Genomic DNA, 21230 nt, shown 5'->3' with positions numbered 1-21230 from the left:
TGAAATTAAAATTTCATATTATTTTGCAGTGCTTCAAAGAAGACTGAGCAATAATTCTGCAGAGTGAAAATAGCTGAGTTTTTCCCATGTCAGTGTAAGCTGAACAGGTTGTTTTGTCTGTACTCAGCATATCAGTGGCTGAGTGCGCAGATTATCTTGGGAAGGTTTGACTAAGTCTCTTTGATTCCTAATCTCAATCTTTAGCTGACCGCTGCAAGAACTCAGAACATGGTTCCTCTCATGCTGTCACCGGTTTGATGCGTCTTTGTCCAAACATGTTCATAAATGATCTGTATGACTCACAATATAGACAAATACTATAAAAATTAATTAATTAAACAGTGTTTACAAAAGCATTCACATCCTACTAACATTTCAACATTTTGTCAGTTCAGTGCATTTTATTTGATAGAGCGAAACAAATTAATGCGTAGTTGTAATGTGGAAAGAAAATGGTTTTAAAATTTCTCCTAAGACATTGCATTTGTATTAAGATCCCTTTCCCCCAATGTCCCCAAATAAAATCCAGCTTTCATTGACTTGCCAGTGGCTTTTAAAACACAGAAGAAGAACCCTAACACACAGTAACATTGTGAGTGTTTTCAACATAGTATTTATAATTTGTTATACTTGATTCTCAGGTTTATAAGGCGACCTATATCTCCAAAGCTGGTTGATACAACATGCTGCAAAATAAAGGCATTAAAAAACAAATAAAGGCATTAATACTAGAGTCTCTTTATATTATTAAGCGCTACAAAGATGAAATTTTATACTTAAATAAGTTTATATCTATGTCTTTAACCTGGCAAGAAATCTCCAGGATTCTGGATAAAGACAATTTTTTACTGCCTTCCCTCTCTATCACAGCAACTGGCAGATTTTTCTTTTCTGAAGAGACCTGAAAGTAAGTGAGTTACGGTAATGTCCTCTCTGCTTCCTACCATTGAGTTTTGGTGTTGAAGACCCAGTTTGTTTCTAAATAAAAGATATGCAGTGGTCCTGTTTTGTGAAGAGTAATGGAAAAGCAACAGATTGTCTATATTGTATTTATATTTATGCGATACAATGTTGTTGACTGTAGGGTATTTTGAACGTGTTATAGAGAAATATATGGACTTATGATTACTTCATCTTCAAGAAAACAGCAAGTCTCCCCATAGCACATGCAGAAGAAAATGATCCCATACTGCCTTTGCATCAAAAATTACAATTAATGCATTCATAGTAGAACGGTATCATTTGTATTTTCAATTTGTTTCAATTTAATGGAATCTGAAAAAGTGTATGTCTTCTGAACAAACACATCAGCATGTCATATAAAGCTGAAGCAGGATAGAAACTCTCAGCTGCCATGAAACGCAAAGCTGAACAGACAAGATCTGTCTTTGTAGTCAACCTCCGACAGCTATGATGACTATTGTTGTCTTAGTCACTCTTGATGCTGTAATGCTGCGACCTGCTCAAGTGATTCGGATCTGAAGCAGAATTTAAGAAGCCTTTATCAGTTAGACCTGAGCACAATATTGAGTTTGTCTAGTTGGTCTGAATCTGGATATGGGGCCTCAGTTTCCCTACAATTGACCCCCAATTCTCTATCGTTTCCTCCTCTGCATCTCTCTCACTGCAGGGAGGGCCACTCTGATTTGTGATACTGTACTTTGGATGTAATTGTGGTTCTGCTATTTCTTTTCCTTTGTTTTCTTGTCTTAATTAGTCTATCAGTTATTTTTATGTATTGTTTTTCAGTACTCCATTTTGTTATAGTTTGTTTTATATATACACATATTTGTCTGTTCCATCAGTAGTTAGATTGTACATCAGTATTCAGAGAAAGGAGTTAACTCAGCTTTAAAGTTGGGCTATTTTGATAATAAATTCTCAGACTCATTTGGAAATAAGTGTGTCAGTGATCATGCCTTGTTGTGTTAAGAGTTTCTTCCATCTGGTAGTTTTAAATGAATTCCTTCACATAAAAATTGACAGGTTTGACTTATGACTCCGGTGGTACTGGAATTGGTGTCCCAATTTAACTACAGGAGTTTTAACTTTATTAAAAATTTTAATAATACTAATAAAAAAAAATCACATTTAATAAAAATAACATAAGCCACACAATGATGCAATTATTTATTCCCAACACTGCATAGTTACAATGTTTATGCAAAAGCAAAAGGTCATAAATGAATAGATTGTGTAATCATTTGTAAAACAATTAGTATGAGTACTGTGAATAAAATAATAGAGATACTACATGCAAAAGTATCCCTATAAAAATACATTTTAGTTCCATTTAATAGAACAAAATCAGCAAACAACTTCAGGACTGATGGCACGTCACACTTTAAGCTGGAAAAGAAGAAGGAAAACAACTTTAAATGGACATATATGTTACATTTAAAAACAAAAATATTTAATAATTAATAATTGAAAATCAAGTATCAAACTGCTGATATTGCATAAAATAATATGATGTGAAAAAAAAGAATGTTAAAATGAAAGGTTTGTGGTATCTTAATAAGATTGTCAATATATTTTGGTATGATGTAATATTTTTACCTTGATTAGCTGCAATATACTCTCTCTCAGCCCGGTCACCTGGGAGAGAATAAGGTAGTGATGAAAGTTAAGTAATAGCCTGAGGTCAGTGTGACTCAAAGTGTGTTCTGTGTTTACTGGGCTGGTAGTAGTCATAGAGGGCGATCACTGCTGGTTTGAGGTTCTGCACAGGGATCTGCTGTAGGAGAACCAGGCTGTGGTTCACCGGTACCCCCTTTGTAAGCTAAAAACAAGACCAAAACAGGAATTTAACCCAATGACAAATTCATCTGTCATCATGTCTTGTTCTGAGCTGCTGACTGGTCTCACCTCTGGTAAGTACACCACAACATGGCCGTCCTTGTGTTCAACCCGATCCACCAGCTGAGCTCTTTCAAGCTGTGAGGAGAAAACATTCAGCAGCCTTATTATTATCTCTGTGAACTCAGGTCAGGTATTCTATCAGCACCAGGTTTAGGTTAAAGTCACTGCTGTAACTCACATTCTTCAAAGACTGAGGGTCAGGGATAAATCCTGAGAGAAAGGCGATATCCAGGATCACCATGTTAGTACTGGCATCTTTTCCATTGTACCTGGAACACAACAATCATTATGCTGGTGGAGTTAATTTATCTATTTACTGTAGAAAAAATTCTACAGTCGCAAATGCCTTAGATCATGAACCATACATGCCGATTTCTAATAATTTCACATATTTTTTGTTATAGTCTTCAGCAGTATATTATCATTATTGTTAATCTTATTTATGTGTTTTTTTAGGTATTGTTTTTAACACATTAAGAAGATTTTGTGTTAACTTTTGTACCTGATGCTGCGGTTACATCATGATTTCCCCTTTGAATAAAGACTGTTTTTATTCCAATGTATTTATAATATTTTTTAAGTGCATTAATCACTTACTGGGACAGGAGGCTCAGAGTGACTTTAGGCATTTTGCCAGAGGAGTCAGATTGTGGTTTTACCTCCAAACTCAGAGTGGAGGCGTCAGTAGGAGGTGGGGTGTTGTACCGCAGAGAAATCTGAGGAGCAGGTAGCCAAGAAAGGTTGGTTACTTTAGAGAATAAAACAAGAGAAACAATCATTTCTTCAGGTCATATTTGCAAAATGTTGACTGTTTTTTACAATTTAAAATAAAATCTAACCAATCAAAAGTCAATAGTTAAATCTATTGAATACAAAGTGTTTTGCAGAAGTGTTCACATCTCTTGAAATCTTTCATACAAACACAAGCGTCAATGTAATTTATGAGCATTCTATGTGAGATAGAGGAAATGGCCTCCGTCCAACTTGACTTGAGCTACTTCCCACAGAAACTTGAGTAAAATGCTCAAAGTCTAGGTTTGCAAAACTGAAAGAAGGTGGTTTCAATCAGGAGGTTGAATTCAAACACACACCACTTGTCAGATTGTTCTCTTTCACAGTCATGTGCTGCTTTGTGTTGGTCTGTCATGATGCGTTCACTGACCTGCACCGAGGCACATGCAGTCCCCGTCACCTCCAGGCTGTACTTTCCTGTTACATTCTGCAGCATCTTCTCCTGGTACAGCAGTTTGTTGTCTGGGTTCACATCAAACGTCAGCTGACCGTTGGGAGTCTGAACTGTCACTGTGCTGGAACCTTCAGGGCTGAACACCAGACTGGAGTAGAGGGACAGAGCCTGAAGAGCCACCACCGTGTCCTACAACACACAACGTACAAGATGTCCCACCAGAACCATGACAGGAAATAAACACAAAAACATACAGTGAATTGTTGTCTGGTAACAGAATCTAAGCAAAACATGTACTGTTATGTCCAAAATGAGTCAACACATTCAGTTATCAGTTTCAGCAAGGCATTACATACTTCTAAATATTCAGTAAAATGCTTGTATACATCAGCAAAATATGTCAAATTCTGTCACACAAAGTAAAAAAAGGCCTTTGCATCAAGATAAAATCTGATTGTTACACCTGAGTGGAGGAGAAGCCACCATATTGGTTCTGTTGGGTCGTCAGCCACCTAACAATGCCTGAGGCGTAACCCAGGTCTTCAGCAGTGGGGGAGGAAGAGAGTTTGGCCAGCAGCACATAGGAGCTGATTTCCACAGACAGAGAGGCGGATGTTTCTGCTGCTGTCTGAGACCAGTGGATGGAGCTCCCTAATAAACAGTCACCCACGAACAAGAAGCATTAATGAAGTCATGGCTATGAACTCTGAATCATTTCCACCAGAACTCACCTTGTTTTATTGCCACTGAGTCGAGGTGCTGCAGGAGGTGATTTCTGGTCTCCATGTCTCCAGCCAGAGTGAAGACGTACGCCAGCAGAGCTGTGGTGTAGGTGTTGCTGAAGGTATTGATGGACTCTCTGAGGCAGGACAGACTCTTCCTGACAACAAGGTCCTTTAACAGAATACAAGAACATAGAAATATTTTCAGGTTTAAAGTAACAAGTTATTTTTTGAGGCACAGCTACAATCTTCATCTTCTAGAACCTACACTGTGACATGTGGTGTTTATACCACTGGCAGTACTTCACTCCACTCTAGTGGTATTTGGAAGAAATGTTGATTTTTTTAGTTACATTTTAAGCTAGATTGTAGTGCAGGTATATTTACAAGTAAAAATTTAAAGTCTCGAATGACTGTAATAAACATTTTCTCAAGTCTGTGTTGTCAAATCTGCATTGCTTTATGTTAAGAATTCAAACATGTGCTTTTTGCCCTTAGGTCTAAGTTTATACATTTAAAATGAGCAATTTTGATAATTTAATGTTTAAAATTCTTGACATTACAAAACAACTTCAGAAACTCAAAGACATATAAAAAAAGCTTAGCCTAATTTCATGTTATAGACAGAAATAAAGATATAAAGATTATAAATTTCATAAATAAGTGATTTTAATTGTAATATTATAAATGACAGACTAAAAGTAGTCAAATAAATTTAGGTTCTTTTAGGATTTATTGACTTACATTTGTGGATATTTTCATTTCCAAAAAGGCAGCAGTGATGTAAGCACTAAGTGTGACTTCATCTGACACCCCTCCCTGTGGAGACGAAGCATCACAAAGAGCATGATATTAGTGGATGTTCAAAATACAGGGAAAGAAGCTGTAAAGAAATAAGTTTTTGTTGCAGCAACAACTTTAAAAATAAATTTAACTGTTATTTAAGCAGAACTTGTACCTCTTCAAGTTGGAGGTTTATTTATGGTGTCAAATACACCTGGAAATAACTGACATACCTTCATACTTTTGTGAAAGAGTTGTCCTGACTGTTCAAAACAGCCACTGCTACGTTGTTTTTGTTCCAGCCAAGACTTTGATTGGTCAATCTTTGTTGGGTCGATGTAGACGAAAGATTGAGCTTTATAAAAAGATCTCAGGACAAAAGCTGTCAGCCTAAAAAGGAACAAGATAAGTCAGCATTTACAGAGTAAAGACAGATTCTAGATTTGGAAACTAGATAAAAAACAATAAAAGTAACAGAGAACATGGTGATGGGTCAGTGATGTTCTCACCAGGTGATTCCAGGTCCTGTCCCAAACGTGCTATAAGCACCTTCGCTGTCTTTGTAGTTCAGCTGTCTCTGGTAGCCTAAAGAACAGAAATGTGATGAGATGTACAAAATCTGGATTACAAGCCAAACCTTGGACATACAAGGAGCAAAGTAGCTTCATTCTGATTCTAGAGATGTAGATCGACTCTTTGCTCTCATGGAGCTGTTGAGGGGGTCATAATTGGGTTTATTTTCAGAGTAGGTTAGACCCCAACCCTCGGAGGACCCATGCAGGAACTGACACTCTTGTAATATTAACTGATGAATGAACTTGGGCATCCTAAATATTTGATTCCACTAGTGTAAAGGAAGAATTTCTAAAATAGTTAACTTTGGTAAAAGTTTGGCTCTCTCTCTCTTCCTTAGATCCCAGGTCCTCTCGGCAGGCCACGTGTAGCCACAAGGAAAACAACAATGCGTGTTGACATCACAGAATTACTGAATTTAATCCAATATAAGACAATGCATAAACTTAGAAGTAAGACAATGCACAAACTTACACCAGAAACTGCAGAACAACAGAAACATACATTCATTTACCTGACATAAATGGAAAAGAAAGAAAGAAAGAAAAGCAAAGACGTGGAAAGACATCTTTGGAGAATTGCAAGGGCAAATCTAATGTGTTACTTCTGTGTAGAAAGTTTTATAGTAAAAGGCGTATTCCTATCTTTAATTTATTCAAATAAGGCGTATCTTTGCTCATCCAACCAGGAGCTATCTCTGACCCTCTCTCAAGCCAGAAAACCCCTGCCGTGTTTACGGCCTTTCACAGATGAGTGTGAAAACCTAGAACTTCCACTGTATTGTTTTCCCACAGACAAAAGGCAGTTCAAACGATCCTAGCAAACCATCTGCTGTAACTACAGGTAAAATAAAGGTCAAAGAGCCAGAATACATTACTAATTTCAAAACCACAATTAGGCCATTTGAATCAAAACAAGTTAAGTTTTAAAACTAGCTTATTTTAAATTTATTTTCTCAACACTAGCTACATCAGTGGTTCCCAAACTTTTTCTCCTGCGCCCCCCAAGTGGTTTCTAAACATTTTCTGGGCCCCCCTGTCCTTCTCCCTGTCCCTGCCCCTTGGGGGCGGGGGGATCGACTTATTTGGGAGCAAAATTAATGTATGTAGCTGAACATAGACAACAACATCGGTAGCCTACAGGCTACTTGTTAAGCTTAAGGTGCTGTATAGATATTAGCTAGCTAGTCATCCTTTAGCTAACATTACCTGCATCCAGCAGCTTTACTCAACTCAGTCGGTCAGTTTGGGGGAAAAACTGTGAAAAGTTCTTTGCGTTTTGCTGCCATGATTATAACACACCTGCGTAGCTCTGCACAGCAGTAGCAGGTCTCCTTCACTTCCGCACAGGTGTAAACCCAGCGCGTCGTAGCGCTCATGTTGCGTTTAAAGGCGGCTCGGAAAAACAGGTTACCAACGGATTAAACAGTTTTAACTGCTGATAAAAGTGACAGAGGACACAGATATGGGAAGTGTGGAAGCCCTACTGTATCAAATTTACAGAGGAATAACAGAGAGTTGGCCGTTCTAAGGTAAAAACCCAGCGCATACAGAGTTCATGGTTTTTTTTGTTTGTTTGTTTGTTTTTTCATTTAAACGGCTTCCCGCGCTCCCCCTGCAATGGCACGGCGCCCCCCCCTAGGGGGCGCGCCCCACAGTTTGGGAACCTCTGAGCTACATTATTAGACTTGCCACTGGTTAAGAAGTTAGAAGCCTTTTCCTTAATGGCTGGGGTCAGCTGCTGTGAACTTTGTAGATATTCTAGAATATAGATGTTTGGTGCCAGAAGAGCCATGTTCTGCTCCCCACATCCATAGGGCATCCGCAGCAGGTCATCAATGTTCTTCAGAGCGCGGCCCATAATGTCACCTGTACAGAAATCCACACTCATTTAAACATAACACTGACCTGACTATAAGAAATGACAGCATTCGTTAAATTAGCTCACCAATCTCATGAAAAACCTTATGCTTTAGATTTCTATCACTTTACACTGACAGTAATCTACATGTAAGTGAGTTTTTTCTGCTTGGGACAAACCGGTTCAGTTTGGATGAGCCACAGTTGGAGACACTACTATTCCTACATATTAGCTTAACATTATTTCGAAAATATATTGTAAAATAAACTCAGAAGTTTTTAAGAAATATTCTGGAAAACAATTTTCTAAACTAAGTTTACCCAGCACCGACACCGTCACACTGGCCGATCCCTCGATCACATTGTCAGGGAGGCGTATCTCTGTTTCTTCAGTCAAAGCTTTATCTGTGCAGACAGAAACAACTATATTAAATAACCTAGATAGAAGTGAAAACAAACACGCCACGAGTCATAAATAGAAAAAAAAAATAGAAAAACAAACAGAAAGACACACTGACCTTTGGGAAACACCAGCCAGTTGTAAGTCTTTGATATTTCAATTCCTTCAGCCTGAGTGAAAGAGACATGAGGAAAACTTCAAGATGAGTTCCAGTTTTAGTTTTATTTATTGAGATTATTTTCAAATCTGGTAAAATGCCAAAAACTGTTCCAATGTCATTTAGTGGTTCTCTTGTTTAATGCCACCAACCTTAACGATGAGAGAACGTGTGACAACGTCAACACGTCCTCTTTCAGGAACGTTCACAATCTCATTGCCACAAGAAATGTGGGAAGGAACAGCCTCAGCAGTCACAGTCACGTTCACAACTCCTGAAAAACATCATTAGAGATCAAATGTTCAGCTGCTGTAACTTCTAAAGGATCACAAAATGAGGTTGGAGGAGCATGGGAGAAAATTAATATCCTATGTTTGAATTGTGATCAGTTCTTTCAGCCAGTCACTGGTTAGTAATGTGATCCTCACCTAAGGCGGTGGGATTCATGGTCCAGCTGAGGGTCTTCTGGTCGTTGGCACAGAGACAGGATGTGTATTGGTTCCCAGAGAGGGGGGTGAGGCTGTAATCTGAGGAGGGGGCGGCGGTCACTCTAACCTATTCAAGAGAAATATATTGTTTAAATTAGTTCTACAACCAGAGAATCAGAGTTTATGTTTTAAAACTGACTCATACTGATTCATACTGTAAATATCTTATTATAATCCAGATACATTTTACACAGTTTGAAAAACCCATAACTTTTAGAGTAATTTCATAAGTGCTTCAAATATTTCAGTAATGTACGCAAAATTATTTAAACAATTAAGCCAATTGATTTTAGACATGATAAAGTGATGGAACTTACCTGTTCATCAAACAAAGGAAGCTTTTGCATTATTTAAATTTATGACAATGTATTTTTATTTATTTGTTATTCATTAGTATTTATTAATTTATTTTTTATTTCTCTTCTTCCTGTTTATTTCTTGTCTTTTCACAGTCGTAGAGGAAGCATTATTCAATAAATTTCTTCCATTTGTTTTGACTTAAGGGAAATTACCATGATGCATTTAGTCAGGTAGTTGAAGACGGTTGCCTTCAGCTCAAAGTTCTCCCCCCGGATGATGGAGTAGGGCAGGGTGAGCTCCAGGAAGAAAGGCTGGAAGACAGTGAGATTCTGACGAGGAGCCAAACCAAAACCTTGAGGGGACAAACAGAAAGTCTCCGTCTCCCAGGTGGTGATGGTGTCTGGGACAGTGAAGGACACATTCTTGGTTCCAGAAGATCTGGATCAACAGATACACAATCTGTCAATTCATGAACCACAATTGACTAAGGAAGTGAAAAACAAAAACACATTGTTGAGTAAGTAACTATTTCACAGCTTTGTTAAATGATGAAACTACAATGTGTGATTTAGTAATTATAGATCTGGGTGTTGTTAGGAAAATAAATTTAGAATATGCTAGTTTTAAAACTTAACATGTCTTGATTGAAATAGCCTAATTATAGTTTTCAGATTAATAACATATTCTGCCCTATTGACCTTTATGTTACCTGTAGTTACAGCAGATGGTTTGCTAAGATCTATTTGAACTGCCCTTTTTCTGTGTGGGAAAACAATCAGGAGAAGCTCCAGCTTTTAAACTGATCCGTGATGAGCCTTAAAACAGCAGGAGTTCAGGAGAAGTTCTGCTCTCACTTTGTTTAAACAAAGGGGACAAATGGCCTTTGATCTTGGAAACAAATTGAAGGGAGTTTCTAACTTTAAAGAGGGTCAGAGACAGCTCCTGGTTGGATGAGCAAAGATACACCTTATTTGAATAAATTAAAAGACAAGAATACACCTTTACTATAAAACTTTCTACACAGGAATAACAAATTAGATTTTGCTCTTGCAATTCTCCAAAGAAATAATTTCTTCTTTACCTATCTACCTACCTACCTTCCTTCCTTCCTTCCTTCCTTCCTTCCTTCCTTCCTTCCTTCCTTCCTTCCTTCCTTCCTTCCTTCCTTCCTTCCTTCCTTCCTTCCTTCCTTCCTTCCTTCCTTCCTTCCTTCCTTCCTTCCTTCCTTCCTTCCTTCCCATTTGTCTCAAGTAAATGAATGTATGTCTCTGTTGTTCTGCAGTTTCTGTTGTAATTTCATACATTGTCTTCTATTGGATTGAACTCTGAAATTCTCTGACGTCTACACTCATTGTTGTTTTCTGTGTGGCTTCACTTCGGCCCTGGGACCCGTGAGAAGAAGATAGAGCCAGAGATTTTACAAAAATATATTGTAACCTAAAATCTTCTTCAACAGTGAACAAAAGTCAGATGTGGGATTCTCAAACTGCCACGTCTATATTATTATCATGTCAGAATAGAAATGCAGAGCAGAATTCAAACATGGCAGATTTTTTGTGACGGAGGAGCCGTCACCAGCCGGGACTTATGAGTCCATGTCAACATGAGCACACACATAAATAAAACTACACAATTGCTTCTGTTCCAGCTTAAACTGACGTGGTTCATCGTGGGTGCACACGCGGTGTTCCTGCCTCAGTTAGCATCCATCCTAATCTGTTTTCACTTCCAAACGTGTTACTGGTTTTGTTTTCAAGCAGGGTTTTTTCCGGGTGGCGCCAGGAGTCAGGTGATGACGTAGTGACGTCATCGGAACATACTGAGTGTTCTCAATTAAATTGATTATTATATTCTTGATTACAAGTTTGTTTTCTTCTTCTTCTTCTTCTTCCTCTTCTTCTTCTTCTTCTTCTTCTTCTTCTTATTATTATTATTATTATTATTTTGTACCCTTTAAGAGTTTATTTGGATTAGAAGTAATTGTTTTGTTTGCATGGTTGGTCTTTCTGTGGGCGGAGCCTGTGGCTTTAAAACCAGGGCTCTGCGCCACAGGGAGGCAGTCTGTGGCTAGACTCCTGCCATGTCACAGTGAAGGTGATGGACTCTTTCCTTGAAGGTACTGCTGTCTGTTTTGTTTTGACCTATCTGGACGTCCTTGTATATATTTTTGCACCTGCCATCTTTGTTCACTTGAAGAGCTAAATAAATTTCACCAAAGTGAAATCTGGCCTTGGGCAGTCATATTTCTGTTTGTCCAAGTCATATGAGAACCCCGTCACATTTTTGTTTACAAATTTAATTTCTGAAATATGATTTATTGATCATGTCTGAGATAAAGACATACTGATAACAGCAAATTTTGTTCAGAGCCTAAAAGTGCACATAGATTAAATAAATACATAAAAATAAATAATAGAGTAAAAGTAGCTAAATAAATTTTTGTTTTCAGGACTTAATGATCCACCTTGCTTACCCAGTTTCTACCAAGTCCCATATCCAAGATTCAGGAAAAAAGGTGCGAACTGTCTTTGTGGGTTCTAAGATGTCTTCAGTTTCACCTTCATCATCTTTATCTTGTGCGTTTGATGGTACTAAACTGATTTCATCAAGTACCAGGCCTCTCGATGATATTTCCGCTTGCAAGGTTCATTGAATGAAAACCAGAACAAAGACAGAAAAGAAAGAGGAGATTAAACAAGACGAGGATGCAATAATGACAGAATTACTTTTTCCTAATATCTGTCATGTCACTCTTAACAAACAACAAAGTTGCCATGCATGCATACCATATTGCAAAACTGACTTAGTATACAACATTTTAGAACATAAAAATTCAGTAAACAGGTTTGTTGCCATCTTCAGTCCCACTTTCTTCATATCCTGCCACACACAGCATAAAAAGGTGAGTTAACAAAGCTTTCATGTAAAATGGGCTGTTCATTTTTAAGCAACACAGGGACAGCAATATGCACATCAATAGTTCCTTATTAGAACATAAAAGTTCCCAAAGAAGAATATTTTCTCTTTGGACTCACGGGTAAACAATCCGTAGATTCCACAATGTCAGATGGTATTTTTGATACTTTTCTGACAGGCAGCAAACTAAATATCTGAAAAAGAAACACGTTTCAAAGTAATAATCTAGAAACAGATGTTCGCTGAGCAGTTTCAATATGGAAAAATAAATTTAAAGCATTCCCTTTCATCATGTTCATCTGAAAGATGGAAGAAAAGCCTCCTAATATTTAGGAGTTACCTTTTCTGCATCCAGAGTCTTTCCAGGCTCTTTGATGAGGACACTCTGATCGATGGCACTGACACCGCATAGAGAGTCAGGCTGAGCCGTCAGCTGCAGGTTGGTCTCCTCTCCTGGAACAGCTGATGATGAAGAAAACTCCAGAGAGACCTGAGAAAGAGCAGAACAATGGCTGTTGTGTTTTTAATTAAGATATTTTATTTTTAATTAAGATATTTTATTTTTAATTAATTGGAAGATACTAAAAGTTATCACAGTCATTTGTTCTTATTGTATTTGATAACTGTCTCTCTCCAGTCTCTCCTTATGTGCTCCCTCTCTTATGCAAATATTTGAAACAAATAGAAGAAAACATGATGACATAAATAGTTTGACATGACTAAGAAGTTTCATCATCAAGATAATAAAAAGACACACATACATACATATACACACTCGCCTATATATACTCATGCACATATATACATACATAAATACATTTAAGCTTGTTGTTTATAAATTTATTTATAATTAAATTCACATTATTGCTACTTCGGCGAAACATATGGTGACTTGTTTCAATCCAAACTTATCGGATTGCCAAGAGAGTTCTCCATCAGACATCTTTGGTATCGTCATAAATCTGTGAGTCATTTCACAGATTCATCTAAATCCATACTTACCTTATGGTTAAAGCATTTCTCAGTGGAGAAGTCAGTACTTTGACTGATCACGTTGTTGCTGGGTAGGACAGCGTAAACCATAATCTGGACTTCTGGAGCCAAGTCTGGAGACATGTGGAGCTTAAAGGACACCTCACCTTCATTCACTGAAAAATCAGTCCAAATGTTATTTCTTGAATGTACAAATCTAAAACTTGGTAATGTTGATATTCTATTTATTCACCTGATTTATTTTCCACCTCAACCAGTATTTGTCCTTGACTGGCAATAGCTCCTCTGGATAACATCTGTGAAGTCATAGAAAAAGAAAATTACTGTATTTCCTCACTAACTGATTGTAGATCATATAAACATTCCTTGTGCCCAATATGTTGTAATTTAATTTCTTTCACCATTTTAGTTTCTTTTGTGGGTGTGTTTTAAATTCAGATCTGATCAATAATCTAGAATATTAATGTTTTATTTTCCATTAACATATTTGTACTGTGACACTTTATACAGGTCATTTTTAGTTAATCACTTCTAATGGCTGGTTTAAGCACAATTTCTCTACTGGCTAATTTCTAAACATCGGCTTACTCGCTAAGCATATAACTCTGTGTGTGTGATTTCTTCTTCTGAAAACAGTAACAATCTGTGTTTGTTTTTGTGATATGACTCACCAGGTAAATGAAATCCACAGAGCCTGGAGATTCCTGCACAAAAGTGTACTCAATAAAGATCTCTGTTTCTTTGTCACAGGGAAGCATTGTCTTGCTTTTTATATTCAGGGAGCTGGTTGTTGTAACAGATGAAGGTTGAGACTTCCTAATAGTGTGAGATGCTTTCAAAATATGAGGAACTTTATATGTAGAGTAGGATAGTGATGGTAAGGGGCTAACCTGTTAAAAGAAAAAAAAAACATTACAAAGAGCTTATTAAGTAAGATTTCATTTATTGTCATTTTCTTTTGTTCAGTTCACACAATCTGTAGCCTGGCCATTGACTTCCTATTCAGCTTCGCTCGACAAACATTGCTCCTTCTTTGACTCTCCCCTTGACTCGGATTGTCTCCGGTCGATTTGTGACCGGGCCAAACAGAAGTAGTAGTTGTGAACAATATTGTTGAATTTCTGTGCTGTTTTAGAATTGAGTGTAGTTTTAGCAGAGGAAGAGAAGGAAGTTGTACATTTGAGCATTCCGTCAGCGTTGGCTGCACTTCCAGATATTAAATTAACATTAGCAGCCACCTGGTTCAGATCGAATGAAGATGATTGTTTGCACCGTAGGCAATTTCCGGTTAGGTTCTTTGCATCGAATTGGCACATTACATACATTATGGGGCAACTTCAGCAATTGGGTAACGTTTAAAACCTCAACACAAGCCTTGCCTCCAGGAAGCAATGGTTTCTCAACAGCCGAGAGCCTGGACCCTCTGTATGAATCAAAATGTAGTGCAAACGGGTTGGTTTTTACCAGGCTACACAGAATGGAGCCTTTTGGTCCATTTATTTAAGTATGTCAACATATGACACACTGAGTTAAGCATACAGCTGTGATTTACTTACATGAAGAAAAATATCTCCTTTCAATGCATAAGTTCTGAGAGAGAATGAGGCAAAACCATGGATGTCAGTTCTGAGTTCCTGATGAACGAGTGTAGACCAAGTACTTCTAAACAGGTACAAAGACTGGTGTGACATGGGTGTGTCATTGTAGTGAACAGCTTTGACCTGTTGAAAGTACAATACTGTGTCACTTAAGCTTTGCTTTATATTTGATGCAGAAAATCAAATAAATCACAGTGTTACTCTTACCTTTCCCTCCACCACTGAGTCTTGATCATAAACATTTGGAACATCAACAAAAGACAGTTTTCCAATAACATATGAGATCCGTATTTGCTTCACTTGTGAGAGTGATGTACCTAAATATGAAAAGCTACCATGTAATAACAGTCATGCCTTGCATAATAATATCAACACGAATTCAAACTCTTAAATGAGAATAAAGGCACTGTACAAAAAAGACTTACCTGTTCCTTCCTCTTCCACTGTGGCAGTGACATCAAGTTTATCTTGTAAATCTATTTGATCGCCTCTGGTGAAAATTGACATTTGGAATTCAAATGTATTACATCCTGTTTTGTCTGCCTATAAGAAAAAAGAAAACTTCATCATATATTTTAGAACATGACTTGATTATATGAACATTTATCAGGAGAAATGACTTTTTCCTCATGATTTTTAAAAACCAGCAAATGGTAGAAACAGAAATAAGCCACAAGGAAAAAACCTGCAGGTTCTTTGTAGAAAACCAGGATAAAGAAAAACACGGTTGTCAGTGATTCTTGAGCATGAAATTTGAATAAAATATACACAAAATATATTTTTTTCAAATATCTGACAAAACTAACCTGGGTCATGTGAGCACAACAATGTATATTTTTCTTTTTTTTTTTGGTGAATATTTTTTTTATTTTAAACATTGTAGTCGGTGGATGATGCCTGTAAAAGCCCTTGTCCAGGAGCAGAACTCAACACATTCTTATAGTTTAAAACAATTAAAGAAATACTAAAATTATATATTATGACAATTAAGTATAAGTAGTCATATAAATAATTATAAAAGTATCGATAAATTGAATTAAAAATAATTTTTAGATATTTTCCAACTCCATTGAAATTTGTCCTTAGTTTTTGTCAACACCGTCAGAAATGAAAAGAATGTAAAAAAAAATCAGGCATTATTGGGGGGCACCAGAACTTCTGAGGACCCCATGACGTCGTCTTTTCTCTTCCTTTGCTTGGAGGGCTAGTTAGCTCCGGTTAGCTTAAGTTATTCTTTAGTTTTTTCTTCTGTTTTATTCCTAAGTTACTTGTCACAACCATGATGTGTCAACTCCATAACTGACAATTTACAAAACTTTGATGAAATTTTGTGAAATAAAAGCTTAATTTTGGTAAACTGTAAAGATTTCTTGGACCTGACGAGCTACAATATGGCCTCCTTCAGAATAACATCATATAAATTGAGGTAGTTTGGCATTTCGTCAACTCTGTCAGATGTCAACTCCATCAGAGTTTTTCTGACTCTTTCAGTGAAATTGTTGTCAAATCTCACTTAATTGTGCAATTAATTCATTTTAATGTATTTTACATGAATTGCATTACTTCACATGTATCACGTTTTTCATTTTACTCACTAGTTTGTCACCACCTTCAGTTCTGTGTCAACTCGTCATGCACTGTCAACTCCATCAGATGGACTTTTTGTTTTTTATTTTAAATAATATTTATTTTATTTCTTGAGAAGCATTTGTCTGTAAAATGAGTAAAAATATCACTAATGGGATATTTTAAAAAATCATTTTATATTTATTTTTGTTAGATGGTGATGACAAAGTTCTGGGTCAGGTTGATTAAAAATGTAATTTTTTTTAAAAAAAATTCGCAACTGGGAGCCTGTACCTTAGTATCTTCACATTTTCTAAACATTATTTGTCATATTTGCATACATAAGGTTGAGAAATAAGAAAAAAAATGGGAAAATTAAAACCCATTTTGTCCCTATTCTCAAGAATCACTTGTAATTCTCTTTTTAATTTTAGTAATTGTCATTACTGTCTGTGAGGCATTCGAAAATAAATTTTGACCTAACAGGACTTCAGTTCTAAGTTTGATTAACATGAACAAAAACCTATCATCAGCCATACCTTCTGTGTCTGAATGTGACAAGGAGTTTCTCTCTTCTGACTCTTGGAAATGTAGTTATGAAAAGGTTGGCACATTTTCACAGTAACACTTCCTGGCACAGGCTGTCCGTATGTGTACCTAGTTAAATTAGAACAGATTAAAAAGTCATCCACAAAAGAACCATTTCATATTGTTTTTTATTAAAGATTTACGGTCTCTAAAGAACATTAGTCAGGGATCAATGCTTACTTACTTTCCACACACTTTAGCTTCAAATCCTTCCTGCCCAACAGTGACTTCTTCTTTTACATTTATTGTTACATCAAATTTGGGCAGAACTAGAGAAAAACACAAGACATTTACATCTAATCCAAAATGGACAGATCTCTCTGGGATTGACGAGAAAACTTACCATACTTCTCCACTTTAAAGTTGTGCTGTATTTTATTTTCTCCTGCTGATACAATGATTTTGTAGGATCCTTCCTGGGCCTCAGAGTTTAGGGGGTAGGAGAGCTGCAGTATTTTGCTGTTGGATGTTTCATTGAGCCATTGTCCAATCCTGTTGTTATTGGGATCCTGTTGAAGAAAATAAATAAAAAATAAAACTGGGCCATATGTTTAATAAGTTTAAAATCATATGCAATTGGAACAAAATTAATATTTCCATTTATGGAAACCAATGGCTCACTTTCACTGATCACTGAATGAAGTGCTGCCTTCATTCAGTGAGTATAATCTTAAAGTATAATCTTGTGATCTTCCATTAAATATAAAAACTAGACTAAGAGTTTAAGACAATTTAGATTTCTTACCTCAAGTTTGATGATGGTATACTGTTGGATAAAAAAGGAAAAATGTAATCTTTTGATAGATTTTAGGGGTCATTAAAATAATGGTGTTCTAAAAAACAACAGATTTTCTACAGGTTTCTAAAGTAAAATTTGCTGGATTGATTTAAATAGTTTGTGATAATAATTTCATTCACTTTAACGAGATGTTTATGATGATGCCACCTTAAAGCTCCTCACAAGATCCACAGGTTCAGTATGCATCAGAAATATTAAATCAGATTAAGTGAATCATATAGAGAGATGGAAATTCTATTAAATATTTCCTAATTTGATCCCAATTATAAAACACAACCAAACACAATCAAAGTAAGTTATTCCAGCTAATGGTTTAAAAGCCTAATTGATTGAGCTACAATTTATGTTTCATTGCGTTTCAACTTTTTAAGCTTACAAGATTTGAGTTGTCACAGCATCAGCAACAAAATGTTAAAGTATAAACAAATTTGCTTTACAGGCATTGTTTGCACAGTTGATTAGATTTTTTTTGGTTAAAGATAATATGCACTCTATTTAGTAATGATTTTTCATGGTCAATCTTGTGTTCTGCTCCAAATATCAGTATAAATGATATATTTACAAAGTATTCAGCCCCAATGATATCAGTTTAAAAATAAAAAGGAGAACTCACCAGTTGGCTGGCTGGTCTAAACTTTGTGTCCATTGTGACCACTCTGAAACGTACTGAGAGAGTACATGAAGATTTCACCTATTAGCAGCTGATTGTCTCATTTATAACAAAATCAAAAAGCAAATCCATCTAACAGAGTTTTTATTTTAGAGGAGTTCCCCATTACCTGTCTGTCCAGGGAGGTAGATCGGTTTGTCTGTTTGGATGAAGGTCATGGGTTGGTAGGCTTTGATTAGGACTTTCCTGACTTCTTCTGAGTAAAATGTGTTTCCTCGTACCTGCACCTCCAATTTCTGAACCTCTTCATTTTTTACTAAAGGAACCTAAAATAAATCAACAAACAATATAACATAATATAACAAGCAAACAAAACCAAACCAAAAAAAAAAAAAAAAAAACTTATGTGAAACCATGAACCATGGATATATTTCTGCAGTTTTTATGGGCTAATAAAGTTCACATCTGTAAAACTGCAGTCAAAACTATTTCTTTAAAGTCAAGAAGATTAAAAACCATCTTAAAAGTCGACCTGGAACTGAATGCATTCATGAAACTCCTCACTAGACGTCTTCTCGTAAAGAGTCGTATTTTTTTCTCCTGACTTCAAAGTGACGGTCATGGTCAGAGTCCCATTGGGCTCAAGGAGACTGGCACAGAATTTGGTCTGAGCTCCAGCTTCAAGGACAGCAGGAATGGTCACCATGTAATATCTACAGACAGATTCACACAGACAGCTGTTATCTGACTGGTCTGAACTCCAATGGGACAAATCCACAGACCTGAATTCACTCCATACATTGAAAAACAAATTCTGGTAAATACAGTACTTCCAGACATTTTGTAAACTTACGGATTGGCCATGTTAGCTCCAATCATGCATAAGAACACGCACAGTGTCCATGTCGACATCTGGTTCCTAGAACGACCCATGACTGACTGGTGGGATCCTCTGAGTAAAGAGCTGCAAATAACAAGGACTGCATCCCACCTTCACTCACACAGTACAAACCTCCCAATCATCATGTGTTTGAGTTACAGAAAATAAATCATTTACAATTGTATACTGTTTACAAATAGATACGTACCTTGATCCCCAAACTAAACATGAGATAACACGATTTCAACATCATTTTACCCTCGCAGCGCGGTTACCTTCTCATCAGGATTTTATGAGTTTCACCAGCGAAATATGAAGATTTACAGAGTTAATGTTGTAATGTCTTTTACTCTTGCATTGCAGGAGAAAACAATATTTTTCAGGAAACTGAATCAAAAATTAAGTTCGTAAAACATTTAAATAAATACTGAAATGGAAAAGATGGATGAACCTCCAAAGTTAGCTGTGTAGTTAAGTTGGGAAGCTACAAACTGGCTGAATGCTGTTAAAAAAACAAATGTAACCCATGTTAATTTAACAAATATGAATTATAGCCTGTAATACACTACATTGTCTATAGGTGGCAGTAAATGGTTTCAAGTAGTCTATAACTACATTGATATGCCGCAGAATACGGACTAGAATAACCAGAAGAAGAAACTGGAAGAAACGTTTTGTGGTCATTTCAAGAACTAGTTTTCATCTATGGTTGATTTTTCGATTCCTGTATAACCGGACCCGGGAGAACTTTGTTTTTGATATTACATTTATTTGTTTTTTGATGCGAATCTCCGGTGAGTTCTGTGCTATAATTTTCTTCGTTAGCTATCGATTAGCCACAAGCTAATATTTTGCTGTTATGTATTAAAAGTTATATTGTGATTTCATTTTATAGTTCAATGTTGAAAGAAAAAAAAAACAATCGGAGATACTTGTTTATATGAAAATTAGCAATGCTTACGGCTAACTCTGAAAGGCTATTCTGCTAATATTGCGCCTTGATACTTACGGAGCCCCCCAGGGGACATGGGGGAATTTTTTTTCTTTTGCGTTCCCTCGCAAAACTTTTGCGTTCCCTCGCAAAAGGTTTTGCGTTCCCTCGCAAAACTTTTGCGTCCCCTCGCAAAACTTTTGCGTTCCCTCGCAATAATCTACTGATCAGTTCATGCGGCATAATTGATACTATAAGCCTTTTTTACGGTGGCCGCCGTACTTTCTGCTTTAATATAAGCTTATAAGGTTTTTCCACGGACTATTGAGTTATTATCGCGGCGTAATAAGTCATCTGATTGTGTCTCTATTGTGTTCGTGTCTGAATGGTTTAAAGGGCTGCTTTCTGTGCCGTTCCATCTTAGCCTTAACAGAAATAAACATGCAGTAAATAAATCGATTTTCAGTTTTTTGCACCAAAGCGTTAATAATAATAAACACGTTTTATATTATAAGACACAGCAAACTAATGGTGGTAGACGGCCGCACTGGATTAACTCGGGGAATCTCATCTGTCCGTGTATCAATCAACTCCTAACCTCTTCTTTGTTCTGTCACAATTATCGATTTTCTAAATTTTTATTACGCTCCAAACTTTGCGAGGACTGACCACCCAGCTCACCCGCTGAGCCAGCAGCGTCACCTTCCCATTCATACTTCATGACAGTCACTCCCACATCGACACGCCCACCACCAGGTGTCAAAGCCGCTGCTCCTGTCATATCAATAATTACTTATTTCATTCATATTGCTCTTATAGAGCCTCAGTGAAAACATGTTTATTATTATTAACGCTTTGGTGCAAAAAAACTGATTGAAAATCGATTTATTTACTGCATGTTTATTTCTGTTAAGGCTAAGATGGAACGGCACAGAAAGGAGCCCTTTAAACCATTCAGACTACGAACACAATAGAGACACAATCAGATGACTTATTACCCCGCGATAATAACTCAATAG

General features: G+C 36.7%; 1 protein-coding gene across 1 annotated transcript; it reads right to left on the bottom strand.

The window, feature by feature from the left end:
* Positions 1-2117: 2117 nt before the first annotated feature.
* LOC148155772 (alpha-2-macroglobulin-like) lies at positions 2118-19417 on the bottom strand. Its single transcript, XM_088011695.1, has 36 exons — positions 19254-19417; positions 18933-19113; positions 18570-18726; positions 18404-18456; positions 17737-17757; positions 17335-17500; positions 17176-17260; positions 16943-17060; positions 15263-15380; positions 15045-15154; positions 14796-14960; positions 13911-14129; positions 13472-13535; positions 13249-13394; positions 12587-12736; positions 12366-12440; positions 12117-12210; positions 11804-11966; positions 9543-9768; positions 8971-9097; positions 8695-8816; positions 8504-8555; positions 8307-8390; positions 7818-7994; positions 6063-6138; positions 5787-5943; positions 5515-5589; positions 4780-4942; positions 4512-4699; positions 4025-4237; positions 3460-3578; positions 3041-3131; positions 2869-2937; positions 2677-2782; positions 2560-2598; positions 2118-2349 (listed from the first exon to the last, which is right to left on the bottom strand). Exons 1-36 carry the CDS (start codon positions 19331-19333, stop codon positions 2345-2347), a joined length of 4254 nt encoding a protein of 1417 aa, XP_087867821.1. The 5' UTR covers positions 19334-19417; the 3' UTR covers positions 2118-2344.
* Positions 19418-21230: the final 1813 nt, after the last annotated feature.

The sequence above is a fragment of the Poecilia mexicana genome, unplaced genomic scaffold (assembly GCF_051168715.1).
Source record: "Poecilia mexicana isolate PSO_F unplaced genomic scaffold, ASM5116871v1 scaffold_13, whole genome shotgun sequence".
NCBI lineage: Eukaryota > Metazoa > Chordata > Actinopteri > Cyprinodontiformes > Poeciliidae > Poecilia > Poecilia mexicana.
The sequence above is the reverse complement of the archived record's forward strand: the minus strand, read 5'-3'. Positions and strand labels throughout refer to the sequence as shown.

Coding starts and splice junctions, on each gene's coding strand:
- LOC148155772 (XM_088011695.1), bottom strand. CDS start 19,333: ATGGGTCGTTCTAGGAACCAGATGTCGACATGGACACTGTGCGTGTTC. Junction 8,817..8,970: donor CATGAATCCCACCGCCTTAG/GTGAGGATCACA, acceptor GATGTTTTTCAG/GAGTTGTGAACGTGACTGTG. Junction 8,556..8,694: donor CACGTTCTCTCATCGTTAAG/GTTGGTGGCATT, acceptor TCTTTCACTCAG/GCTGAAGGAATTGAAATATC.